The sequence below is a fragment of the Littorina saxatilis genome, linkage group LG13, assembly GCF_037325665.1.
Source record: "Littorina saxatilis isolate snail1 linkage group LG13, US_GU_Lsax_2.0, whole genome shotgun sequence".
NCBI lineage: Eukaryota > Metazoa > Mollusca > Gastropoda > Littorinimorpha > Littorinidae > Littorina > Littorina saxatilis.
In genome coordinates, this window is record NC_090257.1 from 32,354,913 (window position 1) to 32,380,247 (window position 25,335).

Consider the following 25,335-nt stretch of genomic DNA (forward strand, 5'->3'; position numbering starts at 1 on the left):
GTGTGTCTGCATGGAGAGAGTGGAGTCGAGAAAGACGCCAAGGCTCTTGACAGCAGGGGAGAATGGAACAGTCGCGTCATCCAGCTGGAGGTCGGTCACAGTGAGGGAAGCAATCTTCTGTCGTGTTCCAACACGATCAGAATTTCTTGGCGGTTTTGTACCTGACACAGCACAGCTCTTAAAATGAATGAGTTGTTCTTTGCTACTGGTGACAAGTGGGGGTCAGCTCACACGGACGCATTTTTCAATACAGTCTAGGGGAGAAACTGGTCACAAAGCACCCAGTACATGCCAGAGAGATAGGAGAATCGCCACAATCAAAGAAAATACCACAATAATTCAATAGATATGGAAATGTTCAGATTTACTGTGAAAATGCTAGCAAAAATGGCGACCAAAAACGGGAACGCACACTAGGAGTGTCTTTGCCGCCGGACTTACCTCCCGTTTTGTGTTGTTGATAATAGTCGTGTCTGTGCTGTTTTTGTTTAAATAGTATCTAATAAAACTTGATCAATATTCTTCAATCCAAAATGTGCAGCAGAATAATTCTTCGCTTTTTTCGACATTAGCCTCACACCTGTTTGATCGGCCAACTGTGTTACCAAGACAACGACCACAAAGCTGATGACGCAACAAAGATGTGTAATATGTCAGCAAGTACCACGCACTGGACAATCATCGTTACAGCATGTTCGTATTAATGAGTCCAGACATGACATTTTTACATACATTTTAAAGCCACGTGTGTTCGAGGTACAGTCCTCCTTTTGATCCAAGCAAATAAGAGAACAACGTTGAAGTGACAATGACTAGGTTTAAAATGTCCCTTATCAGAAAGTTCAACCTCAGTCCTTTGATGTTTATTAAACACATTTTCATATAAAGTTGGCGCTTCATATGGAAAAGTGGCTTTGAAATTGACCCAAATCCTTCTTTGGGCTCTGTAAATGTCGTTTGGGGCTATGGTTGTAAAACGGTATCTACTGGTCACCCCAATGTATAAACTGAAAACTCTTTCTGCACCAGAACACGCAGAAAGGATTGTATCTGCCTGATGTCTGATGCTTTTCAAAATCCCCAACCACTAACACCTCCAAAACGGACATTAACTGAGACTGTTGTTTTTCCCTATATAATCCTTACTATTTTTCCGAAACGTCGTCGTGTTGTGTATTTAGCTTGCCACAACCTCATACATGGTCCTAAAAGTTAAAGTTGAAGAAAATACTAAAGATAAATGAACAAGCTGACGCAGTGTCATTCGCACCGTGAATCCCCCCATGGGAACATACTAAAGTCTGGTTCCAAATAGGCTCAATTTTCTTCTATGTCTTTGTATTTCTGCCTCGTAGGGGTAGGGGTGTTCAAACCAAAGGCACCTTTAAACCAAAATTCAAATCACACATCTTACAATACTAAGACACTCAGCAGTGAAAGGGTGTCTGCTGGTAAAAAATTCCAAACAATCCTAAAAGTACTTCACTACTAAACGTGCTTTTAAAAAGAGCCGTTATTTTTCCCTCTATAATCAGTATTGTGTTTTCTGCGAACATGTAGTCTATTTAGATGGTTGTCATGTGCACATGAGTTGCTAAAGCGTTTTCAGTTGGGCATATGTCGAAAAACAAAGAATTAGCCCTTTGAAAACCATCAGAACTGTCACACAAAAATAACATTTACCTATCTCACCAACTGACCAAACATAGGGCTTTTCCTTATGTATTATGTATTGTCGTGTTTTTTGTAGCATACTTGTGAAAACAGCCCCCACTGTTGTAAATGATACTTTAAAGAGCATTATTTCATTTTTACAGTTGAAGGACAACCTGGACTGCCGTATATTACAGCTGTTTTACAATCAGCCAACATTTTCTTAACAAACGTATGTTTAAGAACAACTCCCATAGTGAAATTGAAGGAAAACAAAGTGAAAATCCCCCTGCCATAGAGGAGCTAAAGAATCAACAATAAACGACTGCATGGATAGCTTGATGCACGAATGCATTGCGGACATGTTTGTCTCCAACCAAGAGAAAGTTCCAAAAAATCCCTTTTGTGCTTCTTATTATACAGTGACGTCAAAGACAGCCTTTTCTGCTGTTCATACATTCAGGGGTTATGGTTACACTAAACGACGTAGTTGTAGCCATACTGCCATCCAGATTTATTTTTTCCTTGCGAGCAGTCACAGGGTGTTTGTGCTGTCTGCCAACCGTCAGACGACCCCGCCCAAGTCTGTTAAGGGACCGTTTGACCGTTATAGAACGCGTCCTTTTGATTTGTTAGCACATTTGGAAACGGTTGATTTTTATCCCTACCATTGTTTCCAAACATTATATAGGAATGTTTTGTGAACAACGGATAATAGCCGCTACTCGCATGTGTAGCAAAAGTGAGCGTACATACTCACCCTGGTCGTACAGCCGTTGTCCGTTGCCCGTCTTCATCTGTCTGTACAAATCATTACCTTTGGACTTTTCTCGAACGCTATGAAGTGAAGAAACACCAAATGTTGCAAAATGTTGTATGACCCCAAGAGCTCAAAAAAGATACTTGAGAACCTTGACCTTACCTTAAGGTCAAGGTCACAGGGAGAATGAATGTGGTCTAAAAACTGCAAAATTTCACATTGTGCCAGTTTTCTGGAAAACAAATTAAAAACAGCGGGCTTAGTTTTGTATGGTATACAAGAAAAAGAAAGCCTTATCTTCTGATACCATTTTGGTTGACCTCGCTTCAATGTCAAGGTCACAGGAGTCCTTCAAAGTTGAATTGTATACATGTTTTGAAGTGACCTTGACCCTGAACTATGAAAAAAATCTTTCAAACTTCATAATTGTGTGGGGCACATGTTATATACTGATATTGAGCCACATTTAGTCACATATCATCAAGGTCAAGGTCACTTTGCCCCTTATGAAATGTGACTGAAACGGGCAATTGAATCACTAAAAGTGACAATGTCTCTTTGTAGAAAGTGCCAATAAGTATGTTTATGCTTCCTATGTCTTGAATTGATAGCCTTGTGATGTGTGACCTTTGATGATCTTGACCTTGGCCAAAGGTCATGTGTAATTTGGTAGGAAAAATCTGTAAACCAGTTCTAATAGTGTACAATGTCCTTGCCAGCTTCAGTTGTTAGACCTTCACCTTCAAGGTCACCTGAAGGTCAAGGTCACTTTAAGACAAAGGTCAAGCATGAGAGTCGCATGGGCTTTGCTTTGTTAAGATTTTTTACCAAGACACATGGATTTCTTTACCCGGCTTGGTCACATTTTTCATAGGGGTCAATGTGACCTTGACCCTAACGATATGTGACCAGATGTGGCTCACTATGAAATTCTAACAAACGCCCCACTCAGTGTTTAAGTTTGTAAGAGATATCGTCCATAGTAAAGTTAAAGGGGCAAGCTCACATCAAAATATGTCTACAATTCAACTTTGAAGGGCTCCTCTGACCTTGACATTGAAGCGAGGTCAACCAAAATGGTATCAGAAGACAAGGCTTTCTTTTTCTTGTATACCATACAAAACTAAGCCCGCTGTTTTTAATTTGTTTTCCAGAAAACTGGCACAATGTGAAATTTTGCAGTTTTTAGACCACATTAATTCTCCCTGTGACCTTGACCTTATGGTAAGGTCAAGGTTCTCAAGTATCTTTTTTGAGCTCTTGGGGTCATACAACATTTTGCAACATTTGGTGTTTCTTCACTTCATAGCGTTGGAGAAATATCCAAAGGTAATGTTCAGTACAGACAGATAAAGACGGGCAACGGACAACGGCTGGACGACCAGGGTGAGTATGTACGCTCACTTTTGCTACACATGCGAGTAGCGGCTATTATCCGTTGTTCACAAAACATTCCTATATAATGTTTGGAAACAATGGTAGGGATAAAAATCAACCGTTTCCAACTGTGCCAAAAAATCAAAAAGACGCGTTCTATAACGGGCAAACGGTCCCTTAAACAGACTTGGGCGGGGTCATCTAACGGTTGGCAGACAGCAAAAACACCCTGTGACTGCTCGCAAGGAAAAAATAAATCTGGATGGCAGTATGGCTACAACTACGTCGTTTAGTGTAACCATAACCCCTGAATGTATGACGTCACTGTATAATAAGAAGCACAAAAGGGATTTTTTGGAACTTTCTCTTGGTTGGAGACAAACATGTCCGCAATGCATTCGTGCATCAAGCTATCCATGCAGTCGTTTATTGTTGATTCTTTAGCTCCTCTATGGCAGGGGGATTTTCACTTTGTTTTCCTTCAATTTCACTATGGGAGTTGTTCTTAAACATACGTTTGTTAAGAAAATGTTGGCTGATTGTAAAACAGCTGTAATATACGGCAGTCCAGGTTGTCCTTCAACTGTAAAAATGAAATAATGCTCTTTAAAGTATCATTTACAACAGTGGTGGCTGTTTTCACAAGTATGCTACAAAAAACACGACAATACATAATACATAAGGAAAAGACCTAGTTGGTGAGATAGGTAAATGTTATTTTTGTGTGACAGTTCTGATGGTTTTCAAAGGGCTAATTCTTTGCTTTACGACATATGCCCAACTGAAAACGCTTTAGCAACTCAAGTGCACACGACAACCATCTAAATAGACTACATGTTCGCAGAAAACACAATACTGAATATAGAGGGAAAAATAACGGCTCTTTTTAAAAGCACTTTTAGTAGTGAAGTACTTTTAGGATTGTTTGGAATTTTTTACCAGCAGACACCCTTTCACTGCTGAGTGTCTTAGTATTGTAAGATGTGTGATTTGAATTTTGGTTTAAAGGTGCCTTTGGTTTGAACACCCCTACCCCTACGAGGCAGAAATACAAAGAAATAGAAGGAAATTGAGCCTATTTGGAACCAGACTTTAGTATGTTCCCATGGGGGGATTCACGGTGCGAATGACACTGCGTCAGCTTGTTCATTTATCTTTAGTATTTTCTTCAACTTTAACTTTTAGGACCATGTATGAGGTTGTGGCAAGCTAAATACACAACACGACGACGTCTCGGAAAAATAGTAAGGATTATATAGGGAAAAACAACAGTCTCAGTTAATGTCCGTTTTGAAGGTGTTAGTGGTTGGGGATTTTGAAAAGCATCAGACATCAGGCAGATACAATCCTTTCTGCGTGTTCTGGTGCAGAAAGAGTTTTCAGTTTATACATTGGGGTGACCAGTAGATACCGTTTTACAACCATAGCCCCAAACGACATTTACAGAGCCCAAAGAAGGATTTGGGTCAATTTCAAAGCCACTTTTCCATATGAAGCGCCAACTTTATATGAAAATGTGTTTAATAAACATCAAAGGACTGAGGTTGAACTTTCTGATAAGGGACATTTTAAACCTAGTCATTGTCACTTCTTTTCATTTTCATTTTTCATTACTTTATTGTCCCATTGCTGGGAAATTCGGGTCGCTTCCTCCCAGTGGAAAGCTAGCAGCAACGGAGTCGCGCTACCCAGGTGTCTGCGTGTTTAAGTGTATTCAGCCACCTGCACTTATGGCAGAATGACCAAGGTCTTTTACGTGCCATTGTGATGACACGGGGGTGGGACATGGCTTCCGTCTCTGGGTCTGCACATAAAGTTGACCCGTGTCCGTCCCGGCCCGAATTCGAACCTGCGACCTTCCGATCACAAGTCCAGTGCTCTACCAACTGAGCTACCGGGCCCCGTTCAACGTTCCCTTCACTAAAGTGGCTAAGATGCCTGGATAATTTTGCAAACAATGGCCGACTTGCAAAATACACCAGCGAGAGAGCTCTTCAGCGGCAGAGGTGGGATAATTCGCTTTGCTGTGGGCAACTTTTATGGTGGCGGCTTTACTGGTCGGGTCAAACTTGCGTTACCACGGTTTTTTTCCTTGAATAAGTAAAAAGTACAAGACTTTAAAACAAAAATGTTTAAAATGTCAACACTTGCTAATGAGTTTTTCCACCGTTAAATAAATGTGCAGGTTTAACACAGATATCTGACCTTCTTCCTCTTCGTTCATGGGCTGAAACTCCCACGTTCACTCATGTTTTCAGTGCACGAGTGGATTTTACGTGTATGACCTTTGTTACCCCGCCATGCAGGCAGCCAAATGCCGCTTTCGGGGGATAGGTATCTGATCAAAATGGATGCTTTTTAGTGGGAATTGTTTGATGAACTAATTTTTGTAAAACCGCTATTGTCAATCTGCGAATTTAATTCGTAAAAAAATCGTTTATGCTGTGACCGGATGCTCTCAGGTCACAGTGTTGACTACAGGGCCGATGGTACACGAGAAAGCTTCCTGCCAACCGGGTGGGAGCCAGTCGCAGTGTTGGATTGGTTGAAATTGAGATTTGTTGTGATTTCAACGAGTCAGACTCCTGTTTGGGTAGCGCACACTTTTGATTCGTGCATCTCAGCCGGCTTGTAAATGGAGGGATGATCTTACCCCATGTAAATGGAGGGATGATCTTACCCCATGTAAATGGAGGGATGATCTTACCCCATGTAAATGGAGGGATGATCTTACCCCATGTAAATGGAGGGATGATCTTACCCCATGTAAATGGAGGGATGATCTTACCCCATGTAAATGGAGGGATGATCTTACCCCATGTAAATGGAGGGATGATCTTACCCCATGTAAATTGAGGCCGGGATGATCTTACCCCATGTAAATGGAGGGATGATCTTACCCCATGTAAATGGAGGCCGGGATGATCTTACCCCATGTAAATGGAGGCCGGGATGATCTTACCCCATGTAAATGGAGGCCGGGATGATCTTACCCCATGTAAATGGAGGCCGGGATGATCTTACCCCATGTAAATGGAGGGATGATCTTACCCCATGTAAATGGAGGGATGATCTTACCCCATGTAAATGGAGGGATGATCGGCTTACCCCATGTAAAAGCCTGAACGTCTGTACGGCAGAGCTGAAATAGAGTATCAAACTGTTTTTCACGGTTAGAACAGTATTGGCGTTACCGCGGTTAAAATGAGAAAATACCGGAACAAAAATGGCTACCAGCCAGTATGACCTACCGGTTGATTTTCGAAATACCGTGGGGTTTTTCGCTGGTAAAACAACAAAACCAATACTCTGAGTTGGACTCTTTCTGGTTCCAATGACTAGCCAACCGTTTTTTTCTTGACTGTTTGCATCATTTAAGTTTGCGTACCGGTTTGAAAAAAAACTAGCACCATCACTGTTTTTCTTCTTCTTCGGCGTTCCAGGCCATCACTGTTAAATCACGGAAGGACTTGCTTTGCCTTTAAGCTGTCTAACACTAACTTCTTCACTTTATTTTGGCAGGTTCAAAATTCCCAAACGTCGGTACACCGACGATAAACGGTTTAGATGTGGATTTCATGCTGAGCTGTGAGGAGCCAAACGCACGTTTCGAGGTCACGTGGTATGTGGATGACGTCAATCCGGTTGGCAAGAAAACGCTGTCAGCCAATCAGAAATTGGTGTTAAGTCTCTTCAGATTGCCTTCCAGTGCCCACAAGATGCCATTCTTCTTTTGGTCCTGCTTCTTCTGTCTGTCTGTCTGTCTGTCTGTCTGTCTGTCTGTCTCTGTCTCTGTCTCTCTCTCTCTCTCTCTCTGTCTGTCTCTCTCTCTCTCTCTCTCTCTCTCTCTCTCTCTCTCTCTCTCTCTCTCTCTCTCTCAGTTTGTCTTTGTCTTTGAGATGCTGGGGCGTGCATAGGCTAATGGTAATAATACACGTGAAGATTATTACTGCATGTTATAAGTAACTCTTCTGGTGATTGGGAAAAAAATCGTTTTTCAGTTTGTTGTGAGACCTCTGAGCTTTGACTTTTGTGTGACTTTAAAGGCGCTGTCCTTTCCGTGTAAACGATTTGGCGAGGCTAATCAACTCAGGTTTGCCCAGGCTTTTACATGGGATAAGGCCATCCCTTCACTTAGACATATATACCAATAACTCAACCTCCCATGCAGATTGACCCCCACCTGGTGCACTTACCTTGATCGTGGTGTGGGGGCTTGTGTGCCTTGACAACCTCCGGAGCTATGTCGGCGGGGACCTCGTGTCCCTGGTAGGTCCAACCATGCCGAACAGATCCGCGTGAGGTAGAGGCCAGACTAAAATGTGTACCCTGGTCCTCCAGGTTGGGGGTTCAGCTTAGGGCCAACAACTCTAACTGGTAAAACCGAGTGAGTTACAGAAACAGCGACAAAGGAAAACAACACTGATGTGGACGGTTGTTCTTTGTCGCTGCCCTACACGCCACCAGGCGTGAAAGGCAGTAAGTAAGTAAGCCATGCAGATTGAGAGTATTTGGTACTAATTAATTACATATAAAGACACTGGTGTCCGTTAGGACATTTCATTCACATGAACAGATTCCCACTCTGCGCAGGGAGCATCCGGGCTGTTTAGATTTTTGATATGTGTCCTGGTGGAGGTATTGCCATTCCCCATGTATGAGCCTATTTGCAGATGAGAGATAGTGTGCAGAACTGACTTCACGAGAAGGATAGTGCCTTTGAATGGACTGGGTGGCCGAGTGGTAACGACTGGGTGGCCGAGTGGTAACGACTGGGTGGCCGAGTTTTAACGACTGGGTGGCCGAGTGGTAACGACTGGGTGGCCGAGTGGTAACGACTGGGTGGCCGAGTGGTAACGACTGGGTGGCCGAGTGGTAACGACTGGGTGGCCGAGTGGTAACGACTGGGTGGCCAAGTGGTAACGACTGGGTGGCCAAGTGGTAACGACTGGGTGGCCGAGTGGTAACGCACTTGCGCTCGGAAGCGAGAGGTTGCGAGTTCGACCCTGGGTCAAGGCGTTAGCAATTTTCTACCCCCTTTCCTAACCTAGGTGGTGGGTTCAAGTGCTAGTCTTTCGGATGAGACGAAAAACGAGGTCCCTTCGTTGTACACTACATTGGGGTGTGCACGTTAAAGATCCCACGATTGACAAAAGAGTCTTTCCTGGCAAAATTGTATAGGCATAGATAAAAAATGTCCACCAAAATACCCGTGTGACTTGGAATGATAGGCCGTGAAAAGTAGGATATGCGCCGAAATGGCTGCGATCTGCTGGTCGATGTGAATGCGTGATGTATTGTGTAAAAAAAAAATCCATCTCACACCGCATAAATAGATCCCTGCGCCTTGAGTCCGAGTCTGGAGATACGCGCGCGATATAAGACTTCATATATTTGAATGGTAGTGTACAATGTATGTTGTTTGTCTGCAGTGTAAATGACTGTCAGCACAGATATTCAAGGTGTAGAGGTTCGGTAACTGGTTGGATACCTTTGTTTCTCTCTTCTTATGTGTGTTACGGACTCTTTCTGGACTTTCACTCACAGACACAACATATGACATTGTGACAACAGCGGAGCACTGGGCCTGGCAAACTTTATTCCTGGTGGTTAACATCTTCTCTCCTCCACTGCGCCTACCGACCGAAGCCAATACAAAGTTGACTACATCTTGTCAGTCAGTGGAGCCGAGACACAACTGAAAAGAACTGAATAGGAACTGACGATACTAACTAAAGGGGGGAGTTAACGTCCTCTCAGAAAATGTTTCTATTTGGGACAAGAATTGGTGATACGCTATGACGATACTCAGCTAGCCTGAGGCTTATATAGGCTGTGCGCGGACTACTCTGAAAACGGCTCTCGAATATTCCCGAAAGGGCAGTCTAGCACTGCATGATAGCCAAATCTGTGTTTGTTTAGAAACTTTGACAGCTGATAACTTTACGAAAAATGCACTCACGCGCATATGTGAGCCACGGTTTGTGAGTGTGCGCGTGAGTATGAATGTATGTGTGTGTGTGTGTGTGTTGTCGTCTATATGTGTCATTAAGTTATTGTGTGTTGCTATTAGCGTGAGCAATACTTGATGCGCGCCCCGTGAGCGGGAGGTCGTGGGTTCGAACCCCGGCCGGGTCATACCTAAGACTTTAAAATTGGCAATCTAGTGGCTGCTCCGCCTGGCGTCTGGCATTATGGGGTTAGTGCTAGGACTGGTTGGTCCGGTGTCAGAATAACTTGTGACTGGGTGAAACATGAAGCCTGTGCTGCGACTTCTGTCTTGTGTGTGGCGCACGTTATATGTCAAACTTGAGCAGCACCGCCCTGATATGGCCCTTCGTGGTCGCCGCTGGGCGTTAAGCAAACAACAAACAAACAAAATAGTGATGCGCAGAAAAAATAAGGCCTTATTTTTTTAAGGCCTTATTTTTTTAAGGGCTTATTTTCCTAAGGCCTTATCGAAAATAAGGCCTTATTTTATTAAGGTCTTAAAATGAATAAGGCCTTATTTCTTTACGCCCTCATTTTTTATGACTATAGAGATTTTAAGGCCTTATTTCTAGAAAATAAGGGCTTATTTTCAAAAATAAGGCCTTATTTCGAAAATAAGGGCTTATTTTTGTAAGGCCTTATTTTTGGGATTTTTGACCCTTTGTGCCAAGGATAGCAGCAGTTGCGAGACTGAGTGTGATCCGTAACGGTTTTCCACCAGGCACCCCACTGGAGCGGCATTCAAAAATACACGGGAAAAACACCAACAGCAGTTAAGTGCACCTGCAGAATCAAATTGGGGTCGAATCAGTCATTTTGTACACCCAAAGCCATCATGCATTGCTAAACATCATGCATTGGCGGCTAAACATCATGCATTGCTAAATATCTGTTTCGGGGTGTCCAACTGAATGGGGGTCGAAGAAGAACTCCTCAGTCCTCGGTGTGTGTGTGTTTGTGTGTGTGTGTTTGTGTGTGTGTGTGTCTGTGACTGTGTATGTGTCCATATGTCTGTGTGATATTTCCAATCGTTCAGATTGTCCGTGTGAGAGCTCAAAATCGCTAACATCAAGTTACAAGTAAAGGGGCTGAACTATTTCAGCGGAAGTGACGGAAAGCTAAGCGGGTTACTTCCCTTATAGGCCAAATCGGAAAGTAGGGACAAGGTTGCTCCGTTTGGGAAATCGAGCTTGCTATCCGGCAAGGTTGTTTTGACATAGATTGTAAAGCAAGACAAAAAGCAGTTGCTAGCGCGTGCAGCTGAGCCGACGGGAAGATCGCCGAACACAAAGCGATACTTTATTGATTAGTGCTGCGCAAGTGGCACAGAATCAGAAATTTGCTTGTAAAATCGCCAAGTTTGTGCCGCGGAACAATGTTGCGGGAGAGTGCAGTGTCGTGAGAGTGGTTGTGTGTGCTTTCGCATTTCGGTTCAGTGGAGTACACCCAAGCCAGTACAACAAGTGCGTGTCGGTGCACTAAGTGCAAAGACGGTGGGCGTATTGTACGTTTCGCTTGGAACAAACGGTAAGCAAACGAAGGATTCTCCTTCTTCTTCCTTCTTCTTATTCCAGTTTCATGAACTGGGTCCTTTTTTTGACGTTGTAACCCAGTTTAGCGAGTGGACTCGAGTTTCGTGTGAACGTAACGATCAAGAACAAGAACCCCAACACCAAAACAAACTCATCAAACATTCCGTTCTTGTCTTATTTATACCACCAATGTTTTAATTCTGTCGAGTGCCTTTCGTCTGTCTGCTGTATTTGAGACTGAGACGGGTGTGAACAAAGGGATTTGTTGGGTCCACTAGCTAAAACAATGTCACTGTTGATCCCTGGTCGTGGACCGACGGTCTTTCTGGTCTGTAGATATCACACACACACACACACACACACACACACACACACAGGCACACACACACACACACACACACACACACACACTCTCTCTCTCTCTCTCTCTCGTCTCTCAAACACACACACACTGTATACACACTGAGGGAGACAAATAAAACATGTACATGTACAGAGGAATCCCCCTTTCAACTTAAGACCACCTAATTTAATACTCCCTCCTTTTTAAGACCTTGTTTTCTCAGACTTTCTGTTCACAACCTCTGTAAAATTACCCCCATTTTAAGACTCACTCCTTGTAATAACACACTCACACACAAACACAGGGACAGACTAAGATATCCCTGTTTACATAATCCTTTGTATATATATATATTTATAATGTACAATGAGATGCACATCAGTGAATATTCACAAATATATTTATAATTATACATGTATTTATGTTATGCTGGAATGAATTAAGCAAAAGATTATAGCATTAAAAGCAGGCAAAATAACAAGAATATAATTATAATGATCAAAAACAACAATCACAACATCAAAACAAAAAGTAGTACAGTGGTACCTGCGATGAAAGGACACCCTTGGGACCAGCTAACAGTGTCCCTACATTGCAGGTGGCCTGTCATGACAGGTATACAGTGATGTACATTTTAGTCGGTCTCCGGTCTCTGACCGATCCAATTTCCCCAGGACCTATAGCTTTAACCCCAGCAGGACACAGGTCCGATTAACCTACAGAAGAAGTGGTCAAGGGTCCGATCGTTTTTGACAATGAAGCGGACATGCGGACTGTTCAATTTTCAAGAGGAAAGCTTGTTTCGGTTTTGCCAAGCGAAAGTAAACACTGCGTGAGGAAAGCTGGTTTCGGTTTTGCCAAGCGAAAGTATGCACTGCGTGTGACCAGTTTGTTGAGTGAACGAGGCACCATATGGGATCTGATTCTTTGAATTAATTTATCCTCAAGTTGGATCAAGAAGAAAAAAAGAAAACCGAACCCATATGGTGCCTCGAGTGCATTCATTGGCTCAGCAATAAATCGTTGAGAGAGGATTCAGTGCACAGAACTTGGTGTGCACGGCTCGAAGAAACCGATTGTGTGTCAAAACCCAGGACATGATCCTGAAAGCAAAACTTGAGGGACCCGCAGAACGGTCAGATGCCTACCTGAAAAACATTGTCGACAGATGGGCAGTGAAAAAAACCCGACAACTGTTCAAATAACTTTGAAATGTGATTCAATCCTTTGAGTATCTAGTCATGACAGTCGCGGAAGGTGGAAGAATTTAAACTGAAAAATCTTTTTAAATGCGGTTTTACGAGTCGTGTTTTTGTCCTATTGAAATTGCAATCTCAGGACACTGTGTCCTATTGATTTTCAGTCTTCAGGGCAATTGTCCTAAAGGCTGCTAGAAAAATGTACATCACTGGGTATATTTTGGTAGAGATGATAGACAAAGGGACCCCAGAATGTGTCCTTTTAAGGGAGGTGTCCTCTCATCAGAGGGGCCCCACATCGCAGGTACCACTGTAATATCAATCACAACAACAACAAAATGCAGAAAAATGAACAAAAGAAGCATTCAAACAATCAAGCAAACCTCAGTTACTTTGTTGATAAATATAGATCTTCATTGGGCCGGTACATTTGTGCAATTGGCAGAAATAGCAACATGAACAGAACCATACAAATATTTACACATAATTGAATTGCACACATATTTGTGTCATTATAAATCATTATTAATAATCTTTTTAATCACGTTTCTCATTCGGCCTGACAGATTGATGACAGTACATGTATTGATGTAACACAGATGGTATACATTGTACTTTTGTAGTTAGCATTTTATTCTCAATCTAACTTCTAAGCCTGTATGTGTTTACTGTCAAGAATTGGAACATCAAAGAAAATCTCTTTGCAACCTTTGTGGTGGGCAAATTGTATAATATCAGACTCAACGGCTCTCAGTCCCAGATAGAAAATCAAAGATTCCTCTCTGACGTAAACAGATTAATTATACAGCAAAGGTGTTTAATCAGGTGTGGGGATAATAAAAACACTGCAGCTGACCTTTTCGCATTAGCTGTTTTACTCATTATTCTGAATGGGAGAAGCTCTCAGTGGGTGTTATCAATATCTGCTGTTCAAGGTGAAGGGCACTGCAGTCAGTGATAAAAGTTTGTGTGCTATCATGCTGCTTCCTGTACTTAAATGATATGGTTGAACTCTTGTGATTTGGGCAGAGAGTTGCCTATTGTTGCTTTTATTATACTGGCTATAGATTTGTGAGCTGCTGTGTTTTTGGTGTGAGATTCATACAATCAATCAATCAATCAATATGAGGCTTATATCGCGCGTATTCCGTGGGTACAGTTCTAAGCGCAGGGATTTATTTATTTTTTTATTTTATTTTTATTTTATGCCATTTATATCGCGCACATATTCAAGGCGCAGGGATTTATTTATGCCGTGTGAGATGGAATTTTTTTACACAATACATCACGCATTCACATCGGCCAGCAGATCGCAGCCATTTCGGCGCATATTCTACTTTTCACGGCCTATTATTCCAAGTCACACGGGTATTTTGGTGGACATTTTTATCTATGCCTATAGAATTTTGCCAGGAAAGACCCTTTTGTCAATCGTGGGATCTTTAACGCGCACACCCCAATGTAGTGTACACGAAGAGACCTCGGTTTTTCGTCTCATCCGAAAGACTAGTGGAATGCCATTTACCTAATGTTCTTGCTCTGAATGCATGCACTAGTACATTGCTTTTCCTGCCATGAATTCAGTTGTACTACGCAGCCACCACCCCGGCAAACGCCCTATTGCAGTGCTGCCCTGTGCAATGACTGATAATAGTATTAGTAGTAGTACATTCAAAAACATGTCATGCGCACAAGAAAAACTCTGGGGTTTGAGTCTGTCACTTAAAATATTTTTTCTTGACGCTATGTCGGTTTCTGTGTATCAGGTGATAACTCTGTTGACCAAAATAGCTGCACTTAGAGTTAGATAAGTGTGTATTATCGTCCGGTAAGGGTTTACCTGCATGTCGTTATTTTGAAAACAGAAGAAAAAGAAAAGTGGGTCATCAGTTAGTCTGGCATCATCGATACAGTGTGCGATTTTTATCGATAAAGAAAATGAATTAAATTACAAACCAATTGCAAATACACAAACAAAAAAAGCTCCCCCCCCCCCCCCCCCCCATGCACCCACACATGGGAAAGAACTTTGCTACTCTCTCTCTCTCTCTCTCTCTCTCTCTCTCTCTCTCTCTCTCTCTCTCTCTCTCTCTCTCTCTCTCTCTCTCTCTCCCCCAAACACACACTTATACATGTATGTATACATGTATACTGTATGCAATCAACCACACACACACACACACACACACACACACACACACACCTCATCACAACACTGAACTTTCCCCATAAAAAAAACAAAAAACAACAACGTTATTACAGTCAGGCAGACAAATATATATAACAGGTAATACGGAGGTAGCCAGTTTCACATGTTCCAGGTCAATTTCAGCAGTGACAAAAACAACCAAAGCCGCCACCCTATTAAATGGTATGCAAAGCTGGGAAAATTTCTCGTGAAAGAGTCAAGGACACACACCAAAGCCGCACACACTCCTACTAGTCCAACGTTACAGTTGTCGACCCCGTAGGCGTAGCCCTTACAAAGTCGTCGGGGCTAAAGTGCACATGAAGTGTAAACACAGTAGCTGGGTGGGTTCAGCACTGGCGCAGTAATCCACAGTCGCTCGATTTGGCTCAGAACTTGCATGGCTGAGTAAGGACCTTTGGAACTCAATTTCTGCTCGTTATTTCTGCTGTTTGTTATTTTGACCCGACGTATGCTACTCTGCAATCTCTCTCTCGCTTACACGCACTCACACACAACAAAATCAGGTGCCGAAGTGTTTCAGACTCAGTGAAGACAGAAGTAAATTTATAGACGTTATGAACTGTAGACAATCTTGAGAGAAAAAAATGGTGGCTATCTATATATATATACGACTTGTGTCTGTGTGTGTGTGTGTGTGTGTGTGTGTGTGTGTGATTGATCGCCATGCACGGCCAAAGTTCTCGATGGATCTGCTTCAAATTTGGTGTCCATATTCAGATACACCCTGCACAAAATCTGGTCGATGAGATATTTCAATACGTGCTCTCAGCGCGCAGCGCTGAACCGATTTTGGTTCCACCTCAGCTACCCGGGCCCCCATACCGACACACCAAAGCGAAAGTTCTCGGTGGATCTTTTTCAAATTTGGACACCGTATTCAGCTACACCCCGGACACAATATCATCGATGAGATATTTCAACACGTGCTCTCAGCGCGCAGCGCTGAACCGAATTTGGTTTTTGTGTTCATTTCACCATTATAAGTAACTCTTCCTTATCTTCTCATCTTCTCCATGTTTTCAGCGTTTACCTCCCTTCCTTCGTATGGTGCACTTTTGTATGAAGGGGGCATCTTCGGATATTCCCCGTTCTGTTACTATTGGTTACATTCGTCGACAAGGATGGGACTCGATATGGTCAGGAATGGCATTATGGCCACTGAATCATTTTCGTGCTGTTCCCATTCCACGAATCTGGGAGGGACCTAAGCTTGGCGGGTCCATTGTTCGGCTCTAAGTACTTCTTCCCGGCGAAGCCGGCTACCCGGCGAAGCGGGTATTCATTCTAGTAATATATATATCAAGACAGTACAGCTTCGTCAATCCCCGCGAGAAGGAAATCGCTCACATTCCACGTGCAAAACGCAGTGAAATTAACACGCCAGAATAGCGCGGTAGCGTGTTGTGCTAAGCAGGAAAGCGCGCTTTTCTGTATTCTTGTTAACTTTCGAAGCTTGTTTTGAATACAACCTATCATATCTATATGTTTTTGGAATCAGGAAATGATAAAGAATAAGATGAAATCATTTTTTGATCGATTTCTTAAATTTTAATCGTAAGACTAATTAATCTATTTTTGTTAATTGTGATCACATTTTAAGAGTAAACATGACATATATGTATATATTTTTAGATTCAGAATGTGATGAAGAATACGATGCAATCAATTTTAAAGTCTGTTTGCGAAAAATCGATTTTAATGACAACTTTAATGAGCAAACTCATTAATTAAATTTTAAGCCTCCAAGCTGAAATGCAATACCAAAGTCCGGGCTTCGTCGAAGATTACTTGACCAAAATTTTAACCAATTTGGTTTAAAAATGAGAGCGTGACAGTGCCGCCTCAACTTTCACGAAAAGCCGGATATGACGTCATCAAAGACATTTATCAAAAAAATGAGAAAAAAAACGTCTGGAGATACCATACTCAGGATCTCTCAATCTCATGTCAAGTTTCATGAAGATCGGTCCAGTAGTTTTCTCTGAATCGCTCTACACACACACACAAACATACACCACACCCTCGTCTCAATTCCCCCCTCTACGTTAAAACATTTAGTCAAAACTTGACTAAATATAACAAGTCGCGTAAGGCGAAATTACTACATTTAGTCAAGCTGTGGAACTCACAGAATGAAACTGAACGCACTTGTGCAAAACGTAGTGAAACTGACGAGCCTGTTCAGCGCGGTAGTGGTTTCGCTGTGCTGCATAGTAATAGCACGCTTTTCTGTACCTCTCTTCGTTTTAACTTTCTGAGCGTGTTTTTAATCCAAACATATCATATCTATATGTTTTTGGAATCAGGAACCGACAAGGAATAAGATGAAATTGTTTTTAAATCGATTTCGGAAATTTAATGTTGACCATAATTTTTATATTTTTAATTTTCAGAGCTTGTTTTTAATCCAAATATAACATATTTATATGTTTTTGGAATCAGAAAATGATGAAGAATAAGATGAATGCAAATTTGGATCGTTTTATAAAAAAACCATTTTAATTACAATTTTTAGATTTTTAATGACCAAAGTCATTAATTAGTTTTTTAGCCACCAAGCTGAAATGTAATACCGAAGTCCGGCCTTCGCCGAAGATTGCGTTACAAAAATTTCAATCAATTTGATTGAAAAATGAGGGTGTGACAGTGCCGCCTCAACTTTTACAAAAAGCCGGATATGACGTCATCAAAAGTATTTATCGAAAAAAAGAAAAAAACGTCCGGGGATATCATTCCCAGGAACTCTCATGTAAAATTTCATAAAGATCGGTCTAGTAGTTTGGTCTGAATCGCTCTACACACACACACGCACAGACATACAGACAGACAGACAGACAGACAGACAGAGACAGACACACACACACACACACACACACACACACACAGACACACACACACACGCACACACGCACACACGCACATACACCACGACCCTCGTTTCGATTCCCCCTCGATGTTAAAACATTTAGTCAAAACTTGACTAAATGTAAAAAGGAAAGAGTCGGAAAATAGGGGTAAATTTACAGATGTTATGAACAGATGTGACAAATCAAGGTCTTTAAAAGGAGGAAGTCTTAATTTGGGGTGGGGTGAAAGGTCTTAAAAAAAAGGGGGGGGGGGTAACCGTTGTACTTGACATTTAATGCCGCCAGTGTTAATACCTGGAGAACTGTCAGCCTGACCCCAAGACTAGCAGACGATAGGAAGAAAGTTGTTGAGCTAACCTTGAGCCGTGTCAGTGCAATAGTGGTTCGTGCGTCCGTTGCTGAACTCTGAGCTAATACGTACATATTTAATCTGGAACATATTAGTCAATGCCATTCCTGACAAACCGGGGTGTTGCTTGCACAAGCTTTAGCCAAAGACTTGCAGACGATACGAAGAAAACTGTTGACGAGCTGAAGAAGAGTGCTTGGGTTTTTGTTGGTAAACTGGGAGTTGATAAAACTGGGAATGAATGGTTGACGCCATCTCTGTCAAACTATTGCACAATAAAAAACAATATTATATTATGTATACAAGCCTGCGGCCAATAAGATAAAAGCTGGGTTGAGCTGAGGCTACATTAATGCAAGTGGTTCCTTTGTTCTAGTTGCTGAACTCTTTGAGGCATGAGCTGATAAATGTATGAACAGTGGGAATTATACTGATCAATACCACCGCTGTCAAAGTGTTGCACAAGTCTGACCCACGGGCCTGCAGACGATAGGAAGAAAGCTCGGTAGAACTAGAGACTGTAGTTTGTGTACTCTACAGTCTCTGGTAGAGCTGAAGCCAAATACGTCATATGTGCACAGTGGAACCCCCCTCTTAAGACCCCCCCTCACACACACACACACACACTTTAAGACCCCCTCCCTTTTAAGACCCTGTTTTCTCAGATTTTCTGTTCATAACCTCTGTTAATGAACCCCCATTTAAAGACACCACCCCAGTCCTGAAAGTCCAAAAAATGGTGAAATGTACTAGCCAGATAGCAAATTTTACTCGCCAAACCATCCATTCGTTTCACCAACTTTACTCGCATTTTGCGAGTAGATGAACATTTCTACTCGCCAATTACATGTTTCTATGCGCCATGGCGAGAAAAATACTCGCCACTTTCAGGGTTGCATCCTGTTTAAGAACCCCCCCCCCCCCCCCCCCCCCCCGTTTTTGTAAGACCTCAAATTTTGGAAGTTCCTAAAAGGGGCCGGGGTTCCACCGTACAATCTTTGCAGTCAAAGCCACATGAGTGCAAGAGTGGTGAACTCTTTACACATCTGTACGTAATCGAACACCGGGCTCTGCGCCATCTGTTCCAGTTCTGTCACGGGGAAAAGTGCAACTCGTCTGCTGAGCTCTCGGCTAGGATTTATTCAGCTCATGTGTTCTGCTGCACTTTAAAAAAGTGGTTAATACCACGCAGCTGCATTACCCGTATAACTGCAGGTGATATGACTTTCAGGAAACACGATATATATATAATTAGTGCATTATCTTGGGTGGTTTGAAAAACTCTGCTTGGTTTTTAACCACCGGTACCGTAGGATAAAAATGTTGCTGTTACTTGGTTCTGACATTTGAGTTGTTTTGCAGTAACAACAATACCTCATGACGTGTATTTCTGCGAGGCTGGATCCACAGACATAAAAGGAGTATTCTTTCATCTCTAACTGTGGCCTGGCTCTGATGCAGCACAAACATCATTGTCTTGGTCCAGGCGAATTGATATAAATCATAAAAAATTGCCCATCCCCACAAACAAACAAAAACAAAGTGAAAACTCAAAGGTCGATAGCCTAGTAGATCTATCACGATTATCACGTTCTCTGCAATTGTCTGCAACTTGTAGCTTCCGGTACATGTGTACTTTATCGGCGGATTTTTAGTGAGTCTCGTTAGGTTTGTCTAGAATCTTGTATCAACAATTCTGTGTCGCGACTAATTGTATAAGTGCACAAAGCCTGTAACCCCGAGTACAGTCTGCGGGGAAACATCGAGCAAGCGAGACACTTATTCGGTTCATTGATTGCACTTACAGTAATCACTACACATGGCCGCGGTTGGCCCTCGTCACCAGCTGCAGACACATTGCAAGCCGTAAACTTGAAAACCTGTCTTACGTCCCCCCCCCCATACTGCCCCTCCCTTCATACTGCCTGCCTATTTGTTCGATAAATGTCTTTGATGACGTCATATCCGGCATTTTGTAAAAGTTGAGGCGGCACTGTCACACCCTCATTTTTCAATCAAATTGATTGAAATTTTGGCCAAGTAATCTTCGACGAAGGCCGGACTTTGGTATTGCATTTCAGCTTGGAGGCTTAATAATTAATTAATGACTTTGGTCATTAAATATCTGAAAATTGTAATTAAAATTATTTTTTTATAAAACGATTAAAATTACGTTTATCGTATTCTTTATCATTTTCTGATTCCAAAAACATATATAAATATGTTATATTCGTATTAAAAACAACCTCTGAAAATTAAAAATATAAAAATTATGATTAAAATTAAATTCCGAAATCGATTTAAAAACAATTTCATCGTATTATTCCTTGTCCGTTCCTGATTCAAAAAAACATATAGATATGATATGTTTGGATTAAAAACACGTTCAGAGTTAAAAAGAATAGAGATATAGAAAAGCGTGCTATCCTCCTCAGCGCAACCGCTACCGCGCTTTTCTGGATTGTTAATTTCACTGCCTTTGCCACGAGCGGTGGACAGACGATGCTACGAGTGTACGGTCTTGCGGAAAAAAATGCAATGCGTTCAGTTTCATTCTGTGAGTTCGACTGAGCTTGACTAAATGTTGTATTTTCGCCTTACGCGACTACTTGTTTTCTTTTTCTTTTTTTTAGCTGGAGGGGGTGTGCACATGCACCCTGTGCACTCACCCCCCCCCCCCCCCTCCCTGGTGGGATGAGTTCCACTTTACTGACTTGCGTCGCGCGAATAAAATGGATGATTCTTGGCCGAAAATAACCACCCGTTGCCCTTCGGGGGGAAAGCCATCCTACTTGTTGCCTGAACTTTTAGTGCGTACGGTACGGGTTGGGAACTATTCCGTGCCATTCATTTTAGGTTGGGATCAACGTGTTCCAGTTGTGGATAGTCGCTATTTTTCACTTGCTCTTGGTCCACGGGTGGGGAACTGTTCCGTACCGTTTAGGTTAGGATCAACGTGTTTCAGTTGTGGATAGTCGCTATTTTTCACTTGCTCTTGATCGAACGCGATGGTCTGTTGGTCGTACAAACCTGTCTGTCAGGACCTGGCGCATCTCGTCACAGGATGGTTGGATTATCCTAACATGTTATTGATTTGCGGTCTAATCAATGAGCGCGTACGCGTATCGTATTATTGGACGAAAATATGCACATATTTTTCACACGTTTTGGTGTTTTTGTTGTGAATCAAGTTGCGTTTACCACATTAACTGATTAAGTGCCATAGGGCGTTAGAGCAATGCCGAAGATATGTTTTAATTGTGCTAAAAATAATCGGTAGGGTCTAGACTAGCTGGTAGTTTGACTAGTTGCTTGAGACGATGTTCCTTTCTTCTTTCTTTCCTACTTTCTATCTGTCGGCGTCTGTTCTCAGCTGACAGCCAACATTGTAGTGTGCATTTTACGGCTCAGGTTGCTCCATTATTTTGTCATTTATTTTGTCAAAAACCGAATGCAGTTTGCTGGCCGTGTTGTTGTAGTTGTTGATTTCCTTCTAATTTGTTTCCCTTCTTTCTCTCTATCTGTCGTTTCTTTCAGATTTCCTTATCTAGCCCCGAACAGTGACCGTATACGTAATTTTGTTCTCTGTTTTCCTATTTTTTCCTTTTTTTTTTATTTACTTCTGGTTCTTTTTCTTACATTTCCTTTCTACTTTTTTATTTTTTTATTTTTTCTCTCTGTCTGTCTGTCTTTCTTTCCCTTCTGTCATGAAGTGGTATATGGTGCGAATAAAGGAGTTACTTTCATGTATTACGTGTTCTGCCCTATCTAATTAAACTGACTTCACACTTCAAACACAGAATTTGGGAGGATACAGACTTATTAATTCCTCACAAATTACAACACAATTCTTCAACCTCTCGAACACACAGTTCACACAATCTTATCGCAATCACTCCAAACATGTGATTAAATGATATAAAGATACTATCTCAATAATAGATTACTGCACAAGATACTTGTAAGGTGTTGACAGACACTCACGAGTTCGTATCACGGCTCACTGCATGTCGTCATTTACACATCCTTGTGCCGCTGAATCCATGTAGATGATGATTTCCCAGAAACTCTCCTTATAGATGCCAACATGCACCTTTCACGTTTCTCCCCGAGAAACACTTTCGCCATTAGCGAAAAGAACCGTCGTCTCTACGACCGGTAACGATGGAGACTCCTCCGTCCAGCCATCTACGCCAATGTGGTCTCTTTCACATCACAAATATCCTACTCAATTGTTTTTCTTTCCTGCCTTCCTTCTTTCACATACACACACACACACACACACACACACACACACACACACACACACACGCACGCAGTCACGCACGCAGTCACACACACACATACACACACACACACACACACACACACACACACACACACACACACACTCTCTTATTTCTGCCCTTTCCCTTCTCGTCCTTGTGTGTTTCTTTCCATCCTTCACTCTCTCTTTTACCGCCTGTGCCATTTGGCGCAAGTTCGTCATGCTACGCCTGAGAGAACTATGACGGCTTACTAGCGCCAAAACTAAAAATTTGTAATTAACCCGTGAAAGTTACTAATTTTCACGAGAAAATTACAATGTCGAATAAGGAATTATATTGAAAGATAGATCTGTGAAAGTGTGAGACCACAGCCGATCAAAAGTCCGTCTGCTACGAACAGCTTCGATTCAAAAGTTTTCGGGGTCGATTATTCTTTTCTAAGATACCCAAAACAACGTTAAGGAAAGCGCTATTGCAGAAAACTGTGACATGCATCTTCATGTCGGATAACTTGCTCGATAAGGCCTTCTATTAAAAGATATTTCAGAAATAGTGTGAGAGTGATGTTTGCCGGACGTTGAAGCCTCTCAGTGCGGACTCTTAAAGTCCGACTACTGTGACGGAAAACGAGGCAAAAATGAAAATTAGTTATTAACACTGTTAATTACTCATTTTCACGTGAAAATGGTAAACCTAGGTTTTGGCACTAGGAAGCCGTCATAGAGAACATCATTTATTAATTGTCAGTCTAGCTGGGCGAGACAGATACACGCCCGCTAAAGTGTGCAAGCGGCCGAGGTCACACTAATGCGGATCCACAAAAGTACACACACACTCAGTTTCCGTAACAGGGTCATGCAGTGACTTTTATGACATTAAATACTGTAATTGTAGCTCCGCTCGCTCAGATTGGATTTCGCTGTATGAGAGACACTTCATTGATATTCTATCTGGGGCGGAAGGTTATCGTACTGTTGGCGGACGTTCTTGTGATAAGATTGAAGAGGTTTTCATCAAGAAGTTACTTTCCCGGCAGTTACTTGATCGCGCACATTGTGACTTTTCTCTGATACGAGGAGAGACACCAATAACTCTGCGTTTTTAATACCAGCAGAAACATAACAATGACTCTATATATATATACATATATATATGTCTCTGTTTAACTGACTCTTGACTACGTCTCTGATACGAGCAGAAACATAACAATAACGCTACTTCTTTAATACCAGCAGAAACAGAACAATGACTCTACGTCTGTGATACGAGCAGAAACATAATAATGACTCGACGTCTCTGATAGGAGCAGAAACATAACAATGACGCGACGTCTCTGATACGAGCAGAAACATAACAATAACGCTATCTATGTCTCTGAGTAACTGACTCTACGTCTGTGATACGAGCAGAAACATAACAATGACTCTACGTCTCTGATACGAGCAGACACATAACAATGACTCTACGTCTGTGATACGAGCAGAGACATAACAATGATACGAGTGAAGAGAAATAACAATGACTCTACGTCTCTAGCTCTGATACGAGCAGATACATAACAATGATACGAGTGAAGAGAAATAACAATAAATCTACGTCTGTGATACGAGCAGAAACATAACAATGACTCTACGTCTCTGATACGAGCAGAAACATAACAATGACTCTACGTCAGTGATACGAGCAGAGACATAACAATGATACGAGTGAAGTGAAATTGTATAGTTCAATGACTCTACGTCTGTGACACGAGCAGAGGCATAACAATGATACGGTACGAGTGAAGAGAAATAACAATAACTCTACGTCTGTGATACGAGCAGAGACATAACAATAATACGGTACGAGTGAAGAGAAATAACAATAACTCTACGTCTGTGATACGAGCAGAGACATAACAATGATACGAGTGAAGTGAAATGTTATAGTTCAATGACTCTACGTCTGAGACACGAGCAGACGCATAACAATGATACGGTACGAGTGAAGAGAAATAAAAATAACTCTACGTCTCTCATACGACGGAAGTGACATAATAATTACTCAACGTTTGCAATAGGAGGGGATAGGTTAATTCCTTCGCTATCCTAAAGACCTGAAGAGCGCTTCCCCAGGCGATAGGACTCGACGAGTTTGAACGGAAGGAGATAAGGGGCGTGTGTGCAATTTAGTGTGAAAAACGCTGGATTGTTTCACTGCGGTGATATCTGTGATCTTGTCTACACGCGTCTCCACTGAACTCGCTTTGGTAAGTGTGTGTGTTTGATTGTGTGTTTGTGTGTGTGTGTGTGTGTGTATTTCAACGACAAGTGTTTATTTGTATCCGACAAAGATCTGTTTGTATCTCCTGTAAGACTACAGTGTATGTTTACTGAAGCAACATTAACTGTTCTTTTTTTGTGAAACATTTCTGGCCACAAAGATCGTTGAAATCTCGAGAGAGTTCCAGCTAGACTTTTGTTGTGTGTGAGGACAAACACACACACACATAAACATACACATAAACACACATAAACATACACACACACACACACACACACACACACACACACACACACACACACACACACACACACACACACACACACACACAGAGTGCTGCACGTACTCATATAACTTTCCACCCTTGTAGTTTGTCAAAGGTGGCGAGATAGGATTAATGTTTTGATGTGGATGTAATATTTTGGAACAATGATATTTTCTAACACTTGAGTTATTTAAACTAGACACGCATGCGCCCACTCAATTGGACATCTTTCAGCTTCTTCCGGTACAACATCGAAA

The 25,335-nt window shown here is 42.0% G+C and overlaps 2 protein-coding genes across 2 annotated transcripts in view; one reads left to right on the forward strand and one right to left on the reverse strand.

The window, feature by feature from the left end:
- Window positions 1-7,202: 7,202 nt before the first annotated feature.
- The window catches only part of LOC138945868 (ATP-binding cassette sub-family C member 5-like), a 58,886-nt gene continuing 40,753 nt past the window's right edge, over window positions 7,203-25,335 (reverse strand). Inside the window, exons 7-8 of the mRNA XM_070317387.1 lie at window positions 7,987-8,056; window positions 7,203-7,240 (exon numbers count right to left, since the gene is read on the reverse strand). Coding sequence (XP_070173488.1) covers window positions 7,203-7,240; window positions 7,987-8,056 — 108 coding nt within the window. The remainder of the gene's footprint in view (window positions 7,241-7,986; window positions 8,057-25,335) is intronic.
- Window positions 10,953-25,335, forward strand: part of LOC138945521 (ATP-binding cassette sub-family C member 5-like) — a 109,543-nt gene continuing 95,160 nt past the window's right edge. The window contains exon 1 of the mRNA XM_070316956.1: window positions 10,953-11,308. The gene's annotated coding sequence lies outside the window, so the exon portion shown is untranslated. The remainder of the gene's footprint in view (window positions 11,309-25,335) is intronic.